General features: G+C 41.2%; 1 protein-coding gene across 2 annotated transcripts in view; it reads right to left on the bottom strand.

The window, feature by feature from the left end:
* Positions 1 to 23224, bottom strand: part of DLC1 (DLC1 Rho GTPase activating protein) — a 374569-nt gene that overhangs the window by 19071 nt on the left and 332274 nt on the right. For both annotated transcript variants that reach the window (XM_045018647.1, XM_045018649.1), the window contains 3 exons: positions 15163 to 15234; positions 11101 to 11182; positions 1902 to 1965 (listed from right to left, as the gene is read on the bottom strand). In XM_045018647.1, the coding sequence (XP_044874582.1) occupies positions 1902 to 1965; positions 11101 to 11182; positions 15163 to 15234 (218 nt within the window). The remainder of the gene's footprint in view (positions 1 to 1901; positions 1966 to 11100; positions 11183 to 15162; positions 15235 to 23224) is intronic.

Genomic DNA, 23224 nt, shown 5'->3' with positions numbered 1-23224 from the left:
GATAAGGAACACAGGAACTATTAAGTTTATTCTCTGGATAATAAATGATCATTCAGAGGGCTTTATTCATGTAGCCTCTAATGGGGTATCTTCCCCTAGCTCCAGTTCCCTTTTTAGTCATATGACACTTCACAAAGCCAGGGAAAAAAAAATAAAAATCAAACAGTACTCGTGTTTGATTACAAACACATGTATGTACAGCACATAAAGGACACACTGCACTCTGTGGTCTGGATGCCGAAACTTAAGATTCTATTCATGAGTGAGGAAACAATGGAGAAGTTTGCCTAGAACAGGAAAATTATCTATGGCTGACAATGGGTGCCACTCAATTGGCGTTAAACATAATTTGACTACAAGGGAAGACCAAGAAAACAGTATTCATTCAGATAGATGCACCCATTGCTGACACCCTGTCAGCAACAGGTATCTTTCCTCATGTAAACAAGGCTTAAGAGCCAAATCCTGGTCTTAATTAAGTCAACAAAAGTGGAATTTGGCCCTATATTTGTATATTACTCCACTGACGCTTGAGTCAAAACCAGAAATGGGTCCAAACCAAAACATACGATCCAGACTTCGTAGAAAATTTCTTGGTAACTCTGATGTTAATCAGGCTCAGATTTCAGGAAACAAATCTTCTGGTAGTCAGAAAACTTAGCATACATACAGGAAATGTAGAATGATCAAAAAATGTTATCTTTGAACCTTCTTTGCTACATACCACAAATGGATTGGGGGGGGGGGGGGGAGGGAAGAGACTGATCCCTTAGAGCATTTGCATGAATTCTTGTCATGAGAATGGCAGCATTTGTATTGCTTAAGTTTAGTCATCTTCATCTGCAACAACTCACTTCCAGGGGACAGTCCTGACTACTGTTGACCTTTAGCATTCAGACATGTTTTCAGACTGCTATCCAGCTGTTCAGCTGAACTGAAGAGAAAAGTGTCAAAAACCTTTCACAATGCCTTTGCCCATCAATTGAGGACTTAAGCAAGGGCATAATGTTTTATAATGCCAATACTTTTATTTATACTTTACTATTAAAAATCAAGCGCAACTAAACTTTTAATAAATACTATCATACCAAATCCAAACTAGAAATTCTATCATTGCTCATCTTGAACGGTAGTGGCTTAAGTCTCACTGACTAATGAGATTGTCTTGAGGGAACAGCAAAGAAACTACAATCCATGCTGATTTCTTTACCAATGTGCAAACTACTTCAAGCTTATTTAACACTATTCTTCAGAGATTTTGCCTTAGCTTAGATTAGTATTTTAAACGGTGATTAAAAGCACAGGAGTCATGGGCCCAACTCTGCAAGCTGAGCATCTTTTGGGAAAGGCTGGGAGTCCTCTGCTCCCCCTGAGCCTGCCTACATAATAAAGCATTCCGGTGTTCCAATGTAGTGCTGAAGAGTCGACTCAAGTTAGCTGAGATGATGATTTACTCTGGTCCATGCTGCTCAGTCAGCACCATCTGAGCTAACTGAATCATCATCACAGCTCAACATGAGTGTGTTAATAGCTGACCCCCATAAATTGACCCCCATAAGTGCACAGTAGTTGCGAGTGATTCACATCCATGTCCCAGCATGCGTAAAAGATTTAACTGAGTCAATGAGTCTACACATCCATGTCCCAGCGTGCGTAAAAGATTTAACTGAGTCAATGAGTCTATTCAGTTACAGGGCCAAATCCTGTAGTCTTTAATCAAAAGATCACAATGAAGTGTAAAGAGTGTTTTGCCTCCATAAGGATGCCAGATTTGGCCCAGGAACAATCTTGCACTGCAGCTAAGTTAGATGAACTACGAGACCATGTTCAGCTTTTTTTTTTTTATGGTTCTGTAATGTAGGATGTTAAAAAAACAAAAACAACAAAAAAAACCAACTTACCCTTTTCCGATGTGAACTAATTTCTAGCTTCATCACTGCACATTTGTTTAAAGTATTTAAGCGCCTGTGGAACAAAACAAAAACCCACCACATTAACAACAGTAGGCACATGACTTTTGTGACACTGGCTATTTCAATTAAAAGGCTTTTGCATATAAATAGCCACAAGGGGAGCCTCAATTAGCACTTATTATGCTTAATTATTAACACATTACTTCAGCTGAATTCTGGGTGAGAAGAGTGGCGAGTAGATGAGCATTTAGTAGGTTCCCTGGGTCTAGTCAATGAGAGGGACGTGAATAACTGAACAGTCCAAATTGTGTAGAGACAGACCAAGTTTGAAAGTGCTTTTAAATTAATGAATTACTAATAATTATTGCTTAATATCAAATATATTTTTATATATAATCCTGAAGCAAATTTATCCTGACATACTGAGAATTAGGTACAAAGAAAGTGCTTCTCTGCAATTGTGGTTGTAATGTAGCCTGCTGTTGCCTTAATTTTTTACCCTTCTAGCTGAAACCTCAAAGAGGAAAACTAATTTTCCACACATCAGGTGCCTATTTTGTTCCTGTGTTGTGTAATATAATTACTTTCAAGACAGCCCCAGGACAACTCTACTAATCTGTTCCAAAAAACCAAAAAAAAACCAAACCAAAAAAAAAAACCCATAGACCTTGTTCTTCCTTCCAAGTCTGTAGAGTTTCTTTCATACCTAAGACTGTGGCTCTCAAAATGAAATAAACTTAAACAAAAATAAAATTCGTTGCTCGGTAAGAGTACAGCAGCTGTAATTAACCAGGCTCCCCATGAAATGCACTTTTAACTGCATACCTTAAGGTATTATATGCATCTTTTTGTATAATCTTCTCTGGCTGGCTGTTGATCCAGTGCCCACTGAAGTCAATGAAATTCTTTCCATTAAATTCAGTGGTGTTGGATCAGGCCCTGAGTGAATACAGTTCAAAGCAGAGTAATTTGACCTTTCTTAGTTCACTGATAAATTAGCCACGGAGTTCATTGAGAGCAGAATCAAGCATATAAACACTCCAGTTTAAAATGTAGATCTTTATTTTACAATGTTGACATATTTTAAGCTAAATTTGGAGAAGCTAATATACCCTTAGTTTAAAAAAAAAAGGAAACTGAAAGGAAAGTACTGATATGTAGAGGTATCTGGGATGAGTCTTATTAATTTTATGTAATAACTTAGTTATGCCTAGAGGATGAACCACCAATCTCCTTCACTTTCTGCCCACCGTTTGCACAGACAAGGGTTTTTGAACGGGGTTTGACCTGGCACCCACTGAAGTTTATGGCAAAGCTTTTACTGGTTTCAGTGGTGAAGGATCAGGCCCTTAGGAAACTGAGGATCCAGTTATGGGATAAAGATGAAACACAGGTACAGAGCCTTGCTCAAAACCAAGGTCACGCAGCAAGTCGGGGGCAGAACGTTTTCCTCATCCTTCAATGGATGGTTCTAGGCCTGAAGACAGAATTATTAATTTCCTCGTGTGCTTTCCTATGGCTCATCACTGTAGCATCTGAGTGTCTCAGAAACATTGCTATTTATTTTCACAACACCCCTACAAAACAAAGGGGTGGTATTATTCCCATCTACAAATGGGGAACTGGGTGTAGAACCCAGGTCCGACTCTCAGTCCTGTGCCCCTTTGCAATAGACTGTCCTGTCTCCAAGTGACAAAGATTACAGTGCACAACACCATTCCAAAATGTCACTCCATGTTGTCTTCAGAGTAATTACACTGTGCGATGAAACTTGCTGAGTTTGATTCCACTTACACCAGCTTGACCCTTGTGTAACTTCATTGGCTTCAATGCAGTTACTCCTGGTTGTGTAATGGAGAGCAGAAGGAGGTTTACTGGTCTTCAGGCAAGTATCAGGGGGAAGCTGACATTCTGGTGTGTGACGCCTTACCAAACAGACTTTTTCCTCCCCAAATACAACAAACCCTGAGGAGGGCCGTACACACATGAAAGTGTTGCTGCCTTAATGAAAAATCGCAGGTTCAACCATTACCCGAGTCTACACAGAGTAAGATTCAAAACAATTTTGTCTGAAGAGTGTATTCAACTGTATTATTTTTTAATTCCTCCCTCACACTCTGTCTCTGATTTCCTCTCAAAATGTTATAGGGGACATTTTTCTCTTGCAAAACACTGATGGGATATTTTGATTCTCTTTTTTGGATGACCTGCATTGTGCTGACGTTCTATAGTCAGTGTAGTTTTTAAACTATCAACATGAAAGAAAAACAAAAACACAAAAACTGTAACAGAGTTGTTCACAAATTACTTTTAAAACAGGGCTTGGCTATTTGATTGTGACTAACCGTCCTTTTTGGATTGCATAACAGCAATTGTTCATTTAATTTTGAAGAAGGGAATTCATATTTTAAATAAAAGTTAAAACCTAAGTGTTTAGTTGCAAACAACTAAACTAGCTTTTTTTAAAGCATACCTGCTCTATTGTGGATAAAATGTTAAATTACTCAAAACACAGGTCACTGTAATATCTTCTAGAGGAGTAAACACTACTTGGTTTTTCTTTAACTTTTGATTTATAATTTGGAACTCCTGGGCCTCAATCCAAGGCTTACTGACTTGGTCTTCAGTTCTGTTTCATGTAACAATTTGTGAATTTTACAGTATTGAAGCATTTGCCTCATACAGCAAAAAAGCTGCCACTGAGTCCCCATATCAGGTTTTATCTATTTCCAGCCTGTTGCATTTAACTAGCCTGACCACTTTGATCTGTCAGGGAAAACATATTTAGAGCCTGCCTGATAAGGGTGTCTTTGATTTCACAAAGATTATATTGTAGCCTGCCCTCCCCCCATTTAAAATAAAACTCTTGAACAGCTGAATGAGATAAGTGTAGAGACTATTTTTACAGAGATCCTTTTAAAAAACAACAAAACACTCCAACCCCTAACAAACACAAATATGAAAGCAAGTTAAGATCATCCCTTTATAAATGAGATCAGTTACAGGAACAACCAGGCATGTAAAGATTCTGTTTCAGATCTGACATGTTTTCATTATAAAAACAGTTTCCTTTTGAAAATCTAAATGCTCTACAGAGATGTCTCAGATCTATGTGTTTCATTTAACAGTCCCATAATCACACATCCAGCTTGTTTATAGCGGGTGAGACACTGAAACCTTTAATCACATTATAGAGTAAGGCACCACTATGCAAGTAGTTCCACTGAATGAATACACACACACACACAATTATTCAGGTTACAAAAATCGAGCACTCAAAAGGTATGAAATGCTGGGATTAATGTTGCCTCTGCAACCTTAATTCAGCCCCGTTGTGTATATGCATTATATGGTCACATACTATTCTTCCATAGGACCCCTACCTCATTCAGTGCACGGGATGGATTGTGCTCACTTAATGAGCAGCTAGTCAATATTTTGTTTTCTCCTCATTGTTCAATATGTGGCCTTAGGTCTTATTTCCTGCACACTACTCAGAATAATTTGCCAGAAGCTGGGAATGGGCAATTGGATGGATCACTGGATGATTATCTGTTCTGTTCATTCCCTCTGGGGAACTGAGGCACAAGAAGATTAAGGTGAAAAAAAGTGTCCACTAATTTGGGGGGCCAAATTTGAGATACTTAAGACCTGATTTTTTCAGAATACTTGGCATTAGAACATTGAGACATATTGGCAGTGGGTTTCACAGGTATCTGCTGACAGCAGAGGAGTGGTGAGTCTCAGATTCCATTCCTGGCTCTAGAGGGGAATGTTCTCTAGTGAGCACAGACTCTTCTGACTTTTCTCCCCAGTATAGACCTCTTCTGTCTCATCACTTCCAACTCCCCCCCCATCCCAATCTCTTTATTCAACCATTCCCAATCCCTCCTAGCTCCATGTCCCCAGTCTTCCCAGACAGACCCAGTTTTCCCCCTTCTAGATCCTCATCCAATCAGTCTCTCTTTCCTCCCAGTTGGCCTTTAGTTGTCCAACCCCCTGCCTACAAAAATACTTCTTGGGCATTGAGCATTTAAATCCTTTAGGCACACTCAGCCATAAGGTTTAATAAATTGCTGCTGGGCCAAATTCTGCCCTTAGTGAGACCTGTGAATAGTGTAATTGAGGGCAAAATTTGGCCCACTACTCTATGTTGAAGTAACAAGGAGTCCGGTGGCACCTTAAAGACTAACAGAATTATTTGGACATAAGCTTTCATGGGTAAAAAACACCACTTCTTCAGATGCAACTGTTAGTCTTTAAGGTGCCACCAGACTCCTTGTTGTTTTTGTGGATACAGACTAACACGGCTACTCCCTGATACAGGTATGTTAAAGTAGTGGTTTTCAGTCATTCATACAGTATGCTTAAATCCTGGTATTTCAGATTTTTGTGACTGGGACTTAGTCTTTTCCACCATACCTCAATGATGAGTCTCTATGCTGGGTCATAATGTGCCTTCACTGCCTGCTTGCCTCCCATTCATTTGTGCATATTCTAACCTGCAATGGTGGTTGCGCCCCTCCAAACTCAAAAGCTCGCAGGAGCTGCAAGCATTAGTCATATTGGTCTGCTACAGTAATCTTAGTTGGCTTAAAAGTCTGGGAGCCTCAGGGTTTAAGTATGTTCCGATATCACTTATGCAGTTATGCCTGCGTCTAGCCACTATGGTGGTGGTGCTTTAGAAAACCCCAAAATGAGAGACAGATCAGACAGGATTTCCATAATAGTCTGCTACAAAATTTGTACTTAGGTAGCAACATCCTTTAGGATGAGCATGTTTCAGGACCTTATTTCGTCCACACATTGTGTGTCCAGTATCCCTTTGAAGATAAATTCCTAGTCACTACTCTACAGAACTTCTTAAGAAACAAACAAACATGGCTTTGCAGACTGTAACCACCTGAAGCATCCCTGGCAGATTAGGACATAATCCCTGATGTTATCTGCTAACCATATGTTTCATGATCAGGAACAGACTATTTTCTAATTATTTCCACTGTGCTGCTACTAAGTATCATGAGCACTGTATGCTATCTCTATAATCTCGATTTTATCTAGTGGTTTAAATTGTTCAGGGAAGCCAGTAACACAGTGGCAACATTCAACCTTTCCACAAAAAACTAACATTCAGGTTTAAGCAGCATATACAAATTAGAGATCTGCCCAAATGATAAAATTGGGATCTGAAACTGGGCCTCCCTTAAATTTGGAGGTGTTTGGATCCAGGGGTTTGGTTTGGGCCCATTCCTGCTAAAATGTCAATATTGGGCACAATTTAAAGAGTTAAGTCAAGCATTCAAGTTTTAAAAAATCAATACTGGGCACTTAAGTTCCTGTTTAGGCAACTAATTCGATGGCCTGATTTTCAGAGGTGCTTAGCATGTGCAGATCCCACTAAGTCTGTGCCAGATGGGGCCCTTAGATTGTAAACTATTGGGAGGGAGGGACCTTTTCCTCATACCCAGCTGTAAATCACTAATCTTTAGTGTATACAAATAATAATGCCTCCCTTTGAAGTAAGGCAGGTATTATATATTTTCAGAGTGAAGTGTTTACCAAAAGTTTTGCAGCAAATACTTAGCACTACACTCCTCGACATCTCTCCATGTTATAGTTCTCAATAGGGAATCATATTTACACAATCAGTCTGTGATTAAAATTTTGCTGGTGGTTTTCCCTGCTCAAATTATAAATTGCTCTTTATTAAATTGTGTGTCTCTGTTCTTCAGGTAGGAGAAGTTATTTGAAGTGCTGCATTAAATTATGTGTAATTCTGATCACTTCTACTGTCTGTGTTTTCAAAATGTATGTTCTAATTTAATTTCCTTGTAAAATGTGCAATAAACATAAGACGATATCAAGGATTGCTAGTAGCACACCAGTTGACATGGAGAGTTATATTCTCAGCCCAGGGCACAGGAAGTCACACACACACCCCTCCCATTACTTTGTTACTGTCAATTGCATTGGGGTGTTAACTGAACATTGTGCTAAAAATGCAAGAGAATTCCCAACTACTAAGATTTTCAGCCAAGATCTAGTGACAGATTTATGGCTCTGTGACAACAGCTGTAAGCCCTTTCCTAAATTAATCATTATGATGTTTACAAAGTGTCTTTAACATCAGTAAAAATAAATGCAAAAAGCATGAAGAAATATAGCATATTAATTCCAAACCACATTAGCTAGAGATAGTCTAGCCAAAGCTATTTAATTGACTTAAAAAGTTAACCAAGGGAATATGATGGAACCCTAAAGGAACACAGAATTTGGTAACCTATTAATATGGGGCAATATTTATAAAGGATATGTAGCCAAATTCTGATTTCAGAGTTGCTCCATGGAGTTATTTGGTTTTATTTCATGGTTAGCAGAATCTGAATACGTTCCCCAAATTTTTTACTTAAATCAAAAACATTCTTCTTCATTTGTACAATACTGCCAGATCAAATCACAATGGCTTCAAAACCATGTTATAGCCTTCAAAAACACTGTCTTTGGTTTAATTATTGTATATAGTAATCCCATTAGGCTAATAAGCAAATTACATTGTATATTACATTTTGAAGACTAAAGCAAATTAGCTATTTTACAACAACAGCCATATAAAACACTGGCTACTTTCACAAAAAATACATCTTTTTGAGCTAATTACTTTGATCAGATTCCATTTCCTAAAGATTTGTAACTTATCCTTAAGGTAGAAGGCTACAAAAGCAGAACCTAACTTTATGGATCACATTAGCAGGGAATGTCATAGCTTAATACAGAAAATAGTCTTACTTTCATTCAGTAAGATAGAGAGAGCCACTTTTCTCCCATATAAATACAAAAATCCAGGTTAAGATAATACTTAAGCGGGAGAGCGTTGAATCCAAAATACACTGGCTTGGCTACATATTTTTTTTCCTGGCAAGGAAAGACTACATTTCTGGGAATCCCTTGTGTTTATTTAAAAAAATAAAAAAATAAAAATCACTGTACTTTGTTAAATGGCCTTACAGATTACAGAGCATATAAATGAGCATTTGAAATGCAGTATATTGCATCTTGTGTGTGAACTTTTCACTTACATGACATGGTCTGTTCTCAACGAATGCGACGTGAACTTAATTTTCCTTTATTGTGTCTCATCTTAAATCATTTTAGATATTTCTGAAGTGCTTTCTATTCTAGCTTCTGCCTTTTTCTCTCCCTTGTGCTGGGAGGACAGCATAGAATTGCACCAAAGGTACGAACTTCTCTTCAGGACTTGGGTTTTAACTCTGTAGAGGCTGATGACATATGCATGTATTGGCCTACAGCACGGGTCAGCAACCTTTCAGAAGTGCTGTGCCAAGTCTTCATTTATTCACTCTGATTGAAGGTTTTGCGTGCCAGTAATACATTTTAACGTTTTTAGAAGGTCTCTTTCTAAGTCTATAATATATAACTAAACTATTGTATGTAAAATAAATAAGGGTTTTAAAATGTTTAAGAAGCTTCATTTAAAATTAAATTAAAATGCAGAGCCCCGTGGACCGGTGGCCAGGACCTGGGCAGTGTGAGTGCCACTGAAAATCAGCTCGCGTGCCATAGGTTGCCTACCCCTGGCCTACAGTGTTCATTTGACTAGCATGCTGGAAAGCTGCAGTAGTGAAAAGCAGGAGTGGAAAAAATTACCAGACTTACTTTTATCTAGCTAGAGGCAGATATGAAAGATGGGGAATAGGGCTCTACCCCACTACAAGAAAGTGAAATCTTACACTGGAGAATGGAATTGTTTTTAACTGTGTCAGAATAAGGGCTTGGCTACACTTGCAAGTTGCAGCGCTGGTAGAGGCTTTCCAGCGCTGCAATTAGTAACTGTCCACACCTGCAAGGCACATCCAGCGCTGCAACTCCCTGGCTGCAGCGCTGGCTGTACACCTGGCCAGGTTGGGGTGTAGCGATTGCAGCGCTGGTGATCCAGCGCTGCTCATCAAGTGTGGACACACACCAGCGCTTTTATTGGCCTCCAGGGAATAAGGAGATATCCCAGAATGCTTTAAACTAAATTACTCCCTTTGTTTTGTTATGCAGCCTCTCTTTGTTTTGTTGTGAACCTCCGGAGCTCCCCGTTTCTACCGGAGCTGCTTATCAGCTCCTGTTTGCTGTGATCAATCTGTGAACAATCAAATGAGATCCTCCTCCCTGTTGTGAATGAGCTCTGTGGAGCTCCTCCGTTGCTGCTGCTATCTAAAAAACAAACACAGCTCCTGTTTGCTGTGATCATCTGTACCTGGCTGTAAACAATCAAATGAGAGGCAGGCAGGGAAACAGCGGGGAGTCGTGTTGCCTGCATGCTGTTTGCAATTAAGAGTTAAGACTAAGGGGTCGGAAAAATGTTCTGATTTTTCAAGTCAGGAAGCTAACACACAGTGTTGGCTCCAAAAATCCACTCTCTCTTTCCCCCCGCTCCCTGTCACACTAGACCCCACTCCACCCCCCTCTTTTGAAAAGCACGTTGCGGCCACTTGAATGCTGGGATAGCTGCCCATAATGCATCACTCCCAACAGCGCTGGAAATGCTGCAAATGTGGCCACACACCAGCGCTGCAAACTACCAGCGCTGCAAACTGTAAGTGTAGCCAAGCCCTAAGATGTTGTAAAGGGTGGTTGGCTTTGTAGTCTAAAATACTTAAGGCAGAATTGTTAATGCCTTACTCATTCTGGTGATCAGTTACTTGCATGAGTTTTCCTACTACATTCAGCTAGACTACTTGGGTAAGTAACTGCTCACCAATGTGAGTAAGGGATTAGCAATCTGGCTGTGACGTAGCAATAGTACAGTTCTCAGAAAATCATCCCTGTTCACATTTGTGATGGATACCATGATACAGTCATGTGATGGAGAGCATGATACAGTTTTAGCCAGCATAGTTCTGATTCTGCTATGGCTTAATAATTCAAGAACAGGTAGTCAAATCAAACAAGGAATTAAAGAAGCTGGGAAATGGTTGTCATGAAGATGGCCACTAGTTGTTTTTTAGCACTTTAAAAAAAATAAAAATCCCAAACACATTTATATGACTTTTTAAATAAATATATACTGGCCATGGCTACTGGATAACAAAAGTCCTCAAAGAAATTAGTAAATGATTCAGTTGAGGTTATTCTTATTGCACATAAAGTGCTTTCTTGAAAAACAATATATTTCACTTACCTGCATAAGGCCTCAATGGCATCTCTGTCCAAAAAGTCATGCTCTCGCTTGACTAAAGTGATGTCAATAGGAAACAGGAGATCTGAAGGAAACAAGAGAGATGGGCAATCAAAAAGAATCTTATTTCCAAAAGTAACTCATTTCAAAGCAGCCAGCTGTCTCTGAGTCAGCTCGCTAAGATGCAGGCAACCAGCTCCTCCAAGATATATTGCACATCTTACCATCTCAAATGCCAGAAAGATATTTACTCCTCACGTAGAAACTTTTGTGTGTAGCTCTGATAACTGGTAAGTTCACGTGCATCATGGAAAAAATATTGAGCAAAGCAAAGATGAAACAAGGAGAGACAGAGGGAGCAACAAGCTGAATGCAGCCATCTGCCTGTCATCAGAAGCTGCAATTGAGTCAAGCTAGCCTAGTTTAAAACAAATATTAGTACTTTGATCAAGCTTGTATACCTCACATTAAAGCAAAAAGGTCAGCAAAATCAAAATCTCTGGAAAACAATGAAAAACAATCTCTTTGGCTGTTAATCAAGCAATTTACTAGTCTGTCACTGTTATGACATTAAGGAGATATGAACTGAAATTTTAAAAAGCCAAACTGCTAAGAGCCCTATGCTGTCTCCATTCCCTAAAAGACTGTTTAGATAAACACTTTGGGAGAGCAAGGAGGAGGAAACAATGCTGGCGGTGTGCTGGAAGTTTACTAGAGCTCTGAAACAGCATCCAGATAAATAATATTTACTGTCCTCCACAGATCCCTGAATGTCACAAAACATTCCTTGCACAGTTCTGAATGTTCAAGCAATACATGAATACTACTGCAGCTGTGTATTGCCTTTCTGACCACACAGATTTTGTAGAATAAGGAAAAGCAATTTGCTATAAAGATCTAATCTCCAAAAATCAGGAAGAGTGAGTTCAAGTGCTAAAATCAGCAGGGTCAAGGCAAAATTGCTAACATGATCAGAGACAATGTAGACAATGTTACTTTTCATTAGACCAACAAATAACCTCTCTCATTAACTATTTGGTCTACATTTCCTTCAGGAACAAACAGACAATACCATTTTCTGAAAATTGTAAGGAATTTTTAGCAGAAAACTGCAGATAATTCCTAATTTTAGCAAAACACAGGGCCTGAGCCCAGGTCCATTGAAATTAGTGGTTTTAATGAATATTAAATTGGGGCTATAACATACAGGCGTTTTCCCATAAAACTTATGTTATACCCAATAGTTTCAGGCCCATTCTAGGAGTGCAGAGCCCAAAGACATATCTGGCTTTAAGACTAAGCTTGATAAATTTATGGAGAGGATGGTATGATGGGATAGCCTAATTTTGGCAATTAATTTGGCAACTGATCTTTGATTATCAGCAGGTAAGTATGCCCAGTGGTCTGTGATGGGATGTTAGATGGGGTGGGATCTGAGTTACTACAGAGAATTCTTTCCTGGGTGCTGGCTGGTGAGTCTTGCCCACATGCTCAGGGTTTAACTGATCACCATATTTGGGGTCGGGAAGGAATTTTCCTCCAGGGCAGATTGGCAGAGGCCCTGGAGGTTTTTCACCTTCCTCTGCAGCATGGGGCACGGGTCACTTGCTGGAGGATTCTCTGCAGCTTGAGGTCTTCAAACCGCAATTTGAGGACTTCAATAACTCAGACATAGTTTAGGGGTTTGTTACAGGAGTGGGTGGGTGAGATTCGGTGGCCTGCATTGTGCAGGAGGTCAGACTAGATGATCATAATGGTCCCTTCTGACCTTAAAATCTACGAGTCTATGAGTCTAAATGAACGGAGAAAATGTTAGCAAATTCTGGTGGGATTTTCACCAGTAACAAGCTAACTGTGTCTCCCATTTGGAGAGCTACCTCAAAGTTAACTTGAAAGCCTAATGAGGTGACTAGCAGAAGTGTGTGTGGAGGGGGGAAGGGTGCGGGGGGAGGCGGAGTAGATAGAATTTGTATCTTTCTTGTGTATGCCTTTTTCTGGCAGAGTGAATTTAAAAGGACAATAGTATATTGATTTTAAATAAGGATGGCTTTCTTTTTATAATAGAATAGGCCAAATTGTGCTCTTACTTGGGCGGTTCAATTGAATCCAAGCAGGATTTGGTCCTAAAATTGGAAATCTCAAAAGCCTGTAGTCTGCAGAGAAAACAACTGCAAACAGATCCTGAAAATCACAAGCAAGAAATGTTTTGTGTACAAACAATTTCCTAGAGATTCTGCAGATCAGTAAAGCATGATCAAAATGAGGCTCAAAAGCATTAAGTTGCCTAAGAATCCAAACTTTTCCCAAATGTAAATCCTTGCCCCCTGGATTTTGACATTATTGAATCTATGGTCCCCAAGCACACATCTCAAGAAAGTATGTTCTTCACATAGTGTCAGCACCAAAAGAGAGGAAACATAATAGAAGGAAAATTAATTTCTAAACAGGCAAACAAAAGAATTGCCAACCACTGTCTTTGCAACTGCTATTATCTTCTCACATTGCCAATGCAGCTGCAAATTAAAGCTCAAATGGATCATTTTTCAAGTGGGCCAGCTTAGTATTGGCTGCAAATAGTGGATTGTCTATATACAGTGTTAAAACTAACAGCGGGGCATTTGGTTTTATGAATAAGAAGAGGCAGCTATGACAGTGCTTCATAACTTTGCTAGGATGCAAATAATTTTTATAAACAAAAAACAGACAAAACAGCAAAGGACTTTCACTGTATCTTTTTAAAAATAGATTTTGCATTTTAGTAGCTTAAAAATGATAAGCCAAATCCTGAAGCGCTTATCAGACAAAACTGCTAGCGAAGTCAGAGTTTTGCTGGAGTAAGGACTTTGAAAAAGCGGCGACGTAGAGTAATCCCTCCCTCAGACATACTGGCACTGAGAGTCTTGGAGGTTGAAAAATCTCCTCAGAGAGTTATCTTCAAATTATTGTGTGTGTGTGTGTGTGTGTGTGTGTGTGTGTGTGCGCGCGCGCACGCGCTCTCTCTCATTCCCACAGAATGAGCCCTTCCCCCAAAAACTAACTCATGCAAGAGAACACACAGGAGGCAAGGGCCATCCATGAGGAGCCCAGGTGCTTACATACTGAGGTAGTGTTCCCAGATCCCTCTCTGTTTCCTGGCAGTGGCTCCACTGGAGGGTCTTCTCTGGCTACAGATGCTAGTAAGAAGTGGGATTGGACTGGTGGATCCACTGTTGAAAAGATTCAATGGGCACTGTGTGAATGAAGGGTTGGGCACAGAAGCTGTGGAAGCTACTGCAGTGAAGGACTGGGTTCCAAAATGAAGGACAGTGGTGGAGACATCTCCTGCCCTGAGGTGAATCCCCACAAATACAAGAAGTATAATACTTCTGCATGTTGAGTTTTGTTTAATTTGGCCCATTAACTAATCCTCACAGAACTCTGTGAAGTAGGTAAGTATTATTTGCCTCAGTTTCCCCAACTCTGAAACAGGGGTAGAGAGATCCATCTCCCACCCCAGTAAATTAATATCAGAGCTGGGACAAGGAGGTCAAGTGTTCTTGGATCCCAGTCTTGTTCTCGGTTCTCTAGACCTGAGGTTGCCAAACTATGGTCAATGGAGCACTTGCTTGTTAGAGGGTTGATTACCCCTTCTTAGTTGCAGCTACTAAAAGGTGCCAAAAATGAATTAAAAACTTTCTTATATTGTCATGTAATTAATTGCTATAATTGCCACAGGCATTTTATGGGATCACAAATGGGAAGGGAAGGGGTCCAGGAGTATCATTAAAATCTGGCTAAGAAACACTTTGGGAATCCCTGCATTAAACTAGAGATCTATGAAGTGAAACTATTTAAAATTTCCACCATGTCTGAGTGTCTTTGTAGGTTTTGGTATAAACTCACCAACTTGTGTGTTTGCATGTTAGATACCAGCACAGTAAAGGATCTGATAGCACTTCAATTCTTCACACCCCACCCTTGTTCCATATTTGAACTGCATTTAGAAATTAATTATCCTGTCTAAACAATAAAGGACTGGTAAACTGATGACATAGAAACATCAGCTTCATCAACTCCGCTACTTACCTTCGTAAAGCTGAGCATACTGTGGGAACCCTGCTGCTCGTAGCCAATCACATGCTTCCTTGGCCTCAATTTCTGGAAGAGAAGAGGAGCAAAAACACCCTCTGGTTAGTCATTTGCAAAGCAAAAGTTCTTTTGTACCATTTCCTTTGCTACGGTTACAAAATAAGCATGTAAATATTCAGCAAAATCCTAGCTGAAATATGGCTTATTATTCTTCAGGCTTTGTTGTTTCACGTTTGATTTGCTTTTCCTTTTGTGCAGGGGTGGCTCTAGGCACCAGCAAAACAAGCAGGTGCTTGGAGTGGCACATTACCAGGGGCGGCATAATGCTGGGGTCCCACGTCCGACCTGAGGCAGTGTCCTGGGCTGGATGCTGACGCTCTGTTGTTCTCTGACCGGGTGCTGCCAGGGCTGTGCGGCAGGGCAGGGGGAGCCGGCTCAGTGGGGAACATATCCTTGTCACTCTCCCACAGGCAGCCGCCAGCCCCCCTCAGACAGGAGCGGGTAGTGCAGCCCTGCCCCAGTCACGAGGAACAGGGGATGGTGGCGGAACACGGCGGCCGGGTGGGCCGCTCCTCCAGCGCCGGCTGCGGGCTCCTCCTCAGTTTGTCCCCACCTCCGCCGCCTATTCCTCCTCCTCCTCCCCCCTGCGCTGCCTCCTGCCCGGGGAGAGCAGGGGAGGGGAGCAGCAGCAGCCCGGGCTGAGCCGAACTCATGCCGCTGCACAGGCCAAACCTGCAGCTGGCTCACGGGGGTCCTGGGGAGCGGGAGGCTCAGGCACGCTGCCCTGCGATCACCAGCCACCGGCTGTTCTGCCCCGGGCCCCAGATACTGAACCCCGCAGCCGCCCCAGCTCGCTCTGCATGAGTATTACAGGCGGTGCCCCCTGCCCGGCTGGCTCTGTCCCCGGCCACACTGCGGGGTGACCGTCCGGGACTCTGGGGTGTTGCTGAGGCTGCCCCAAGCCAGGCTCCCCAGGGTCCAGTGTCCCTCCAGCGGTGGGGGCCCTAGACCAGTCTAGGAGCAGGGCCGCAGCCCTGCTCTCAGAGCCTCCTCCCCTCCCCGTGCTGCATAGCAAGACGTGGGACCATGGGCAGGGCTGCTACAGCCATTTCAGAGTGGGATTGGCGCCAGGGGAGTGGAGGTGATTGTGCCCTGGCAGGAGGGACCGGGCAGACTCCTCCCTCCCCACCCCCACTGTTTGCTCCTGCTGGCACGGGGCTACGACACCCAGCTCCGGAGGGGGGGGCAGCGCCAAGCCCCCGGCTCACAGGGAAGGAGAGACAGGAGGCAGAGCTGTTCAGTGTCTCCCACGCAGCTCCAGGCCCCTCTGGCTACTCGGCAGCAACAGCCAGGCTAGGTAGCCCGCCAGCAGCGTGACTTGTTCTGACCTACACTGACCACATGAGCCCTGGGGTTGGCGCTGACGTCCTGCCTATGCCAAGGCCTCCGGTGCAGGGGCAGCCCTAGCTCTGCCCAGGCAGACACAGCCCAGCTCACTCCATGGCCAGCCCAGTGAGTAAATGAGTACACTAGTAGGAAATTGTTTTATTTCACTAACTAAAAATTCTCTGTTTTCATTTTTTTTTAATTTTAAATAGTCAAAAACAAGACAAAAACAAAAAAAACCATTGAAAAGTGCAAACGTGTAAAAGCTAAAAAAAAAAGGGGGGGGGAGAAGGGCTGACAAAAAATTTTTTGCTGGAGGGGGAGTGTGTGTGTGTGGGGGGGAAATCTAGAGCCGGCTCTGCTTTTGTGACCAAAACACATCTTGAATGTTGGAGCTATATTAATACTCATCTCATATTTACAAGGTGCTCAATGCTAATATTTAAATAAACAAACAGATGAATGCTGGTGGTTTTGTTAAAACCAGAAGAAACTGGGGTGTAATCAACGTGAACAGCATTAATTCAATAAATTGTGTAATCTCTTGGCACAGCTATTCTCTCTAGTCAGAAATACCTAATAAAGCTTATAATACCCTTTTGCTGTGCTTTAACATCATGTAGATAATACTGATAGACCAAAAGCCTAAGAACAACTGACACATTGTGTTGCAGCTCACTCAAGCTTATATTTACTACCCAGTTAAAACTGAGTAGCACTGGAGGTATCCAAGCCATTTATGAGTTACTCGGTTTGTAAGCAAATTATTCTCCCTAACTAACTTTTTCTTGCCCTCCACCCAAAAATACTAGTACTTTGCAAAATGAAATCATTCACAAATATGCTCATGACACTGGGAGAAAGGAAATGTATATACATATTACGTATTATATTTTCTTGTCAAGCATGTCAATATAACTAATTAATTTGGGTTCTCTATCCCAGAAGAAATAGAGAAGTTAATGTCTCCATAGGTCACAAGCCAGAAGAATGTAATGGCTGTTAAGTTCAGCTCCAGAAGAGCATCATTTATGGATAAATTAGAACTGTATGGAGCTAGAAGAGTTCTCTTTCAACTGACAGGAGAATCTGAATCTAGTTTTGCGCAACGCTCAGGAAAATGATAAATTGGGAAATATTTTAGTATCCTGCTTAGAATTGATCGTAGTTAGGAAGTAAAAGGAGAACTAAAAGAACAATATTGGTAATTCATGCTCTCCATAGCAAACTGTTGCAGCTTGTTAACAAAAGAATCAAAGAGCAGGATTCTTACTAAGTTTGGTTAACCAGAAAGCCAAACTTAAAAATTCAGCAAATGGTGATTTACTGAAGCATTTTCTCTTATCAGAGGTTTCAAGTTTATGGTCCATTTTTACTAAAAGAGATTAATCTCCAATTGATTAAGTTGGGCAAGTGGGGAAAAAAATCAAAGCCAATTGCTTTGATGTTGAAGATAATGTGCGGAGATCACTTGCCTTTTTAAGCTCTGCATATAAGCATTGCAAACCTAATAGGGTACAGAGAAGCACTGTCTTTGCTTTAGCTTTTACAATAATAGTTAATACAGAAATAAGAATCTGAAACTTATTGGTGTGGGAGGGGGAGGAGAAAATAGACTAACTCCTATTACTGTCCAGTCCTGTGCTGTTCCAGAGCTATTCTAATACATGTAATGTGTTTGGCTCTTTAACATTTTACTTGATCAAACAGGTGGTGAGCAATCAGAAATTCTTAATGTTTATCCGACCTTGACTACATTCAGACTTCTTGATGAGCCAGAACAAAAAGGCTTAATTAGACACAAGTGACTAGACAATTTTGCCACCTACTTTGACTAGATACCATTGCTATCAGTACATGCCTGGAGTTTAATACAGTTGCTTCAGAATACGAGTTACAGCACATAGGTCTGGTAGCAGTGAATTTAAAACGATGCCTCATTTGCATACTTAAAATCACAGTATGATTTTGGCACACATTATAAGATATTCCTAATATGCACACAAAAGAAATGGTGAGCCTCTTTTGGGTCTCCAAAATGACAATTATTTCACTTACTCTGAGCTTCCAGATATATTGCAGAATTAAAAAAGTAAGAGTTCTCTGTTTTGCTGAACATAGAATACTGCTGCTCTGCTAAGATACACATCCAAATCAAGACACTAAGGAGAGCCAAAGCACAACATTCAATATAAACAAACAGTAAGAAATCCCTGCTCACTAACAAAGACAGGCAAGTATTTGTGCAACTTGTGTTTGTTTCATCTTCGGACTAAGGGAGCACATGAGAACAAGCACGTACAGCCACATCCACCCAGCTATTCAAAAAGAAAAGGAAAAAAAACTTCATTTCCAAGCATAAGAAACTTGGGGCTTTACTCAGAGCTGGATTTTAATTTAGGCAGAGTCCCATGGTATGTGAAAGGATGCTGAGAGAAATCCCTCCCAAAGTTATTTCAAGACTCTGGTCTTGCTAAGGGCATGAAAGGCAACAACAAAATATTAATGGCCTCAGAGAAAAGGGGTTCAGATGCAATGACATTAAATTATTAATCTTAAATAAATTCTTGAAAATACTTCAAAAACCCAGTGGTTGCAATATTTCTTATTTTTATAGGTTAGATCCTGCAGTATTCATTGGATTCGATGGAAGTTTTGCCTGAATTTTAAAGGTATTTAGGTGCCCACAGATGTAGATAGGCACCTAGTGGAATTTATAAAGGATCAATGGAAGTTAAGAGCCTAGGATTCAGATTTTTTAAGATATTTAGGCACTGAAGATCTCAGCATTGCAACTTCTAACTGATTTGGGAGCCTAAATCTCATTTTTCAAAAGGTATTTAGGCACTAAGAAAGCTAAATCCTATTCTGTCAATTCCTGTCAATGGAATTCTGGCTCCTCAGTGCCTAAATCACCCTTGAAAATTAAATTTAGACTCTTAAATCGGGTAGGCGTTGCAGTACTGAGGGCAGCAACACCTAAATACCTTTCAACATCTGGCCTCTGGTTATTTTTGGTTTTCCCACAACAACAGGAGAACTGTTATAAAGCACCTGAGTGCCTCTAAATCAAACAGATTACAATAGTCTCTGATGGATGTGAGATACCACCAAATGTTTAATGGCAGCATTCATTTAACCCACAGACACTGTGCTATCTCAAAGCATTCTGGGAAACTATGGACCAGTTCCTTGGCCCCTGTTCCAACTGTTTTGCACTGCAAATCAGCTGGAAAGCTGCCCTAAAAAGGAAACCAGGGATTCCTCTGAGGTAGTGGAGTAGCTGGCTCTATGCCACTTACTCCTACCATTCTGCAAAGAGCAGGTCAGGGAGGAGCATGTAGGCGGTGAAGCTGAGTGAACAGCATTCCAGCAGATCCTTGGCTGACGGAGTGGTTCCTATAGGGCAGCTCCAGCTGGCATAATTTAGATCTGCCCTTAGAATGCTCTAAGTAACGTCTGGGACTCTTTCATTACAGTTGGCCCAGGATCAGAGGAATAGAAAGGTGGCTTAGGAGGCATCTGTCCCCGCCTGAGCATAGCTAGGCTCTATCAGCTAGAGGATGACAAGTAATATATAACATGAACTTCTATTCAAAGAGATTTAAATACCAGGCTTTACAGGGATATTGCACAGCATGAGAATCCAGCATATAGTTTGTGCTGAATAAACAGTTTATTAAACTGCTGATAACAGATCAGTTTCACTGCGTTGCAAAGCTCATTGTCTTACAGAATAATGACTAAATAGATGGAGAGCAGCCATTCCTGCCACAAATGAAGTGGGAGCCTTGTGGGAAAATAAAAGGTTTTAGTTAAAAATCTGTGTGGAACAGCCAGGGTATTTTCTCATGGGCTGAGGACAACTAAAGTCCAGGCCCACCCTGCCCCGAACAGTTTCTCCTCCCAGTCAGAATGATCACCCCTCAGGCTCTAGGCATCCCCAGCTGCCCTGGCCTCATACCCAGGTGGAGCTGAAAGGTGAGTCCAGGTGAGTGCTTGTCAGGGAAGTGTGGATGGCTGCGTCAGTGCCTGTCTGGGTGCTGGGGCACAGAGACAAAAGCAAAGGAAGGACCTGAGGGGAATGGCCACTGGGATGATGCTGATGGCAGCCACTGTCTGGAGGCAGCTGCTAGAGGCAGAGGGACACTGTGGCCCTGCTTCCACATCTCTACCTGAGCCCAGAAAATCCAGGTTGCAGGCCAGAGCCCTGGTTATAAATGGACTTCTGAGCATATTGTTGGTGAGGGCTATCTTAATTAGAAAAGGGACATCAGTGGGGACATGGGGAGGGAGGGAACTTACACAAATGATTTGAAACCATCTGCCAATCTGCTTTAGTGACACTTGTGTATAAAAGCCCTAGCTTGTAACCTAATTTTCAATCTGCTTTAATTGCCTTTAATAGTTTTCCCATGATTATTAAATATATACTAAAGCTAGTTGGAAATTGGTTTACAGCAGTGGTGGGCAACCTGTGGCCCGCCGATTCCTGCAGCTCCAATTGGCCAGGAACGGTGAGCTGTGGGGGGCCATGCCTGCAGACAGTCAACATCAGCAAAATGTCTCCTGACCCACAATCAATTACCCTGATGGGCCGCATGCAGCCTGCAGGTTGCCCACCACTGGTTCACAGTCTGACAGACAAGTGCAGCTCCTGTACTGCCCATGTCGCAAGGATGTGCCAGTTCCTTTTTAAAGTAAGAAGTCTGCCACTAGCAAGAGAGTCAAATGCTCATGTCAATAAAAACCATTATTTTATTCAGTATTTTCCCATGGCAAGAAATATGTGAACTTACATGTGGCCCTTCAGACAGAATCTGCCCTGTGCTACTTCTCTTCAAGCAATGGAAAGCTTGTGGTGTGAAAAACATTTTTTTAATTTCCCTATACACACAAAATTATTTTAGAAACTAAAAATACAAAGGAAACACAATGAAGTCTTTATTCTTGGCCTTTCTATCAGCAAACAGCAGGCAAATGTGTTAAGGAGGAAACAGGAAATTTTTATTGGAAACAGTTTTATTTGTTAGTCTGTTTCAGAGAGCAGACCTATAAATTTAAATTAAGGTTAGGAGTTCCTTTCGTGTGGGGCTGGGAATCATTAAGCCATATTTACACATTTCCTGGGGTGCTAAGATGACCCAATTCTCCTCCAAAAGCAGTAAATACAAACAGGAATTCTTAACCCTCCCTTCATTTTATTTAACTTCACAATGTCTTGATTCCTGAAGATGAGAGTTTGCAATACTAAAGCATCAGGGCAAAATCCCTTAATTCTCATATCATTTGACACTGTGTTTTCAAAATGGAATGCTCAAGAGGTCTACAGACTTTGCTTCGTGGGTACCAGATTATAAAAACCAAAACCAAAACTGTATATATCCTGATGTAGAAGTTGATTTCTTTTTAACAGGAAAATTCTCAGTTACCATCTATTTGAACACAGGAAAGAAAAAGTGTTTTGATCTACCAAAACTCCCAAATGGTTTTCAGGTTTTTATAATTCCCATGAATCCATGAACTTTGAGCAAAGGTTTACACACTGGTACTTTTGCAGCCCCATGCAACAAGGTGAAAACCTCATACACCTGCAGAAAGACATAAATCAGCTCCCTGTAAGCACCAAATAGAATGTAAGCACTTATTCCAAGCAGATGGTTTCCCCTGACCTGAACTCAGACACCCCTATGGTCTTATTGGGTCCTCTAAACATCAGTGAAGCTCTGCTTATCACTCCTTTTGGCTGCATCAAGGTGGCTGGTTTTACAGAGTTGCTATGAAGTAGAACAGAATCACCGCTGTTTAATATCAGCAGATCTCACCAAAAGCTTGGCTTTGCTGTTGAGATCAGAGTCTGGAACAACTCTAGCACATAAATACTTGGGGAAGCTGTGGGGAAAAAATCCATTTACTTTTTCAAAATTAGAACTATTAGTCTGCTCATGGATTAAGGACTCACTTTCCTGCCCCAAAAAATATTTTTTGCAAAATAGTTAGCAAAATAATCTTCATGGACTAGCTACCATAAGAGACCTATGCAAGGATGTACATTAACCAAAATTGACTCCCCCATGACTCCTAGTGATGTCAGATACTAGAACTGATGTCACAATTACTTCAATACACAGAATTCTCTAAGGTACTGGATTTAATATTGCATGGATGCAGTACAGAGGGATTCCCCGCAGTTCTCCCATTAAAATTGTTAGCATTTTAATTTTTGGCACAGTTTTGGAAAGTTTCTGGTCAGTACCAAACCAGTGTCTTGAACTATTCAAGAAGTTCTGAACTGTTACTTTGCAGAGTCTCATAACCTGGCAGAAGATGTCCCATGTTAATGCCTGTCCCTCTTAGGATGCAAAATGACAACCCCAGTGCAATTTGGAAAGCAAACATTTTTCTGGGTATTTGAATTACATTCCTGCCAAATCTTATGAAGTTACATCATGGATCCAACATCAGGTTTGATCAGACCATTCTAACACTATTGGAGGTTTCCATTCTAAAATTACCTTTCAGGCCAGGATCACCACACCCACAAATTCTCTTTCATAATCTCATAAAATTCTCAAAACTAAACAGTCCTTAGTACGAACGCAGAAGAGGAATTATTAGTTCAGTGCTGCACACGTTCCAAGAAAGCAACATTGGTTTTTGGCAAGTGTCAACA

This window comes from Mauremys mutica, chromosome 5 (assembly GCF_020497125.1).
Source record: "Mauremys mutica isolate MM-2020 ecotype Southern chromosome 5, ASM2049712v1, whole genome shotgun sequence".
Classification (NCBI taxonomy): domain Eukaryota; kingdom Metazoa; phylum Chordata; order Testudines; family Geoemydidae; genus Mauremys; species Mauremys mutica.
This window is presented reverse-complemented; position numbering and strand designations above follow the sequence as displayed.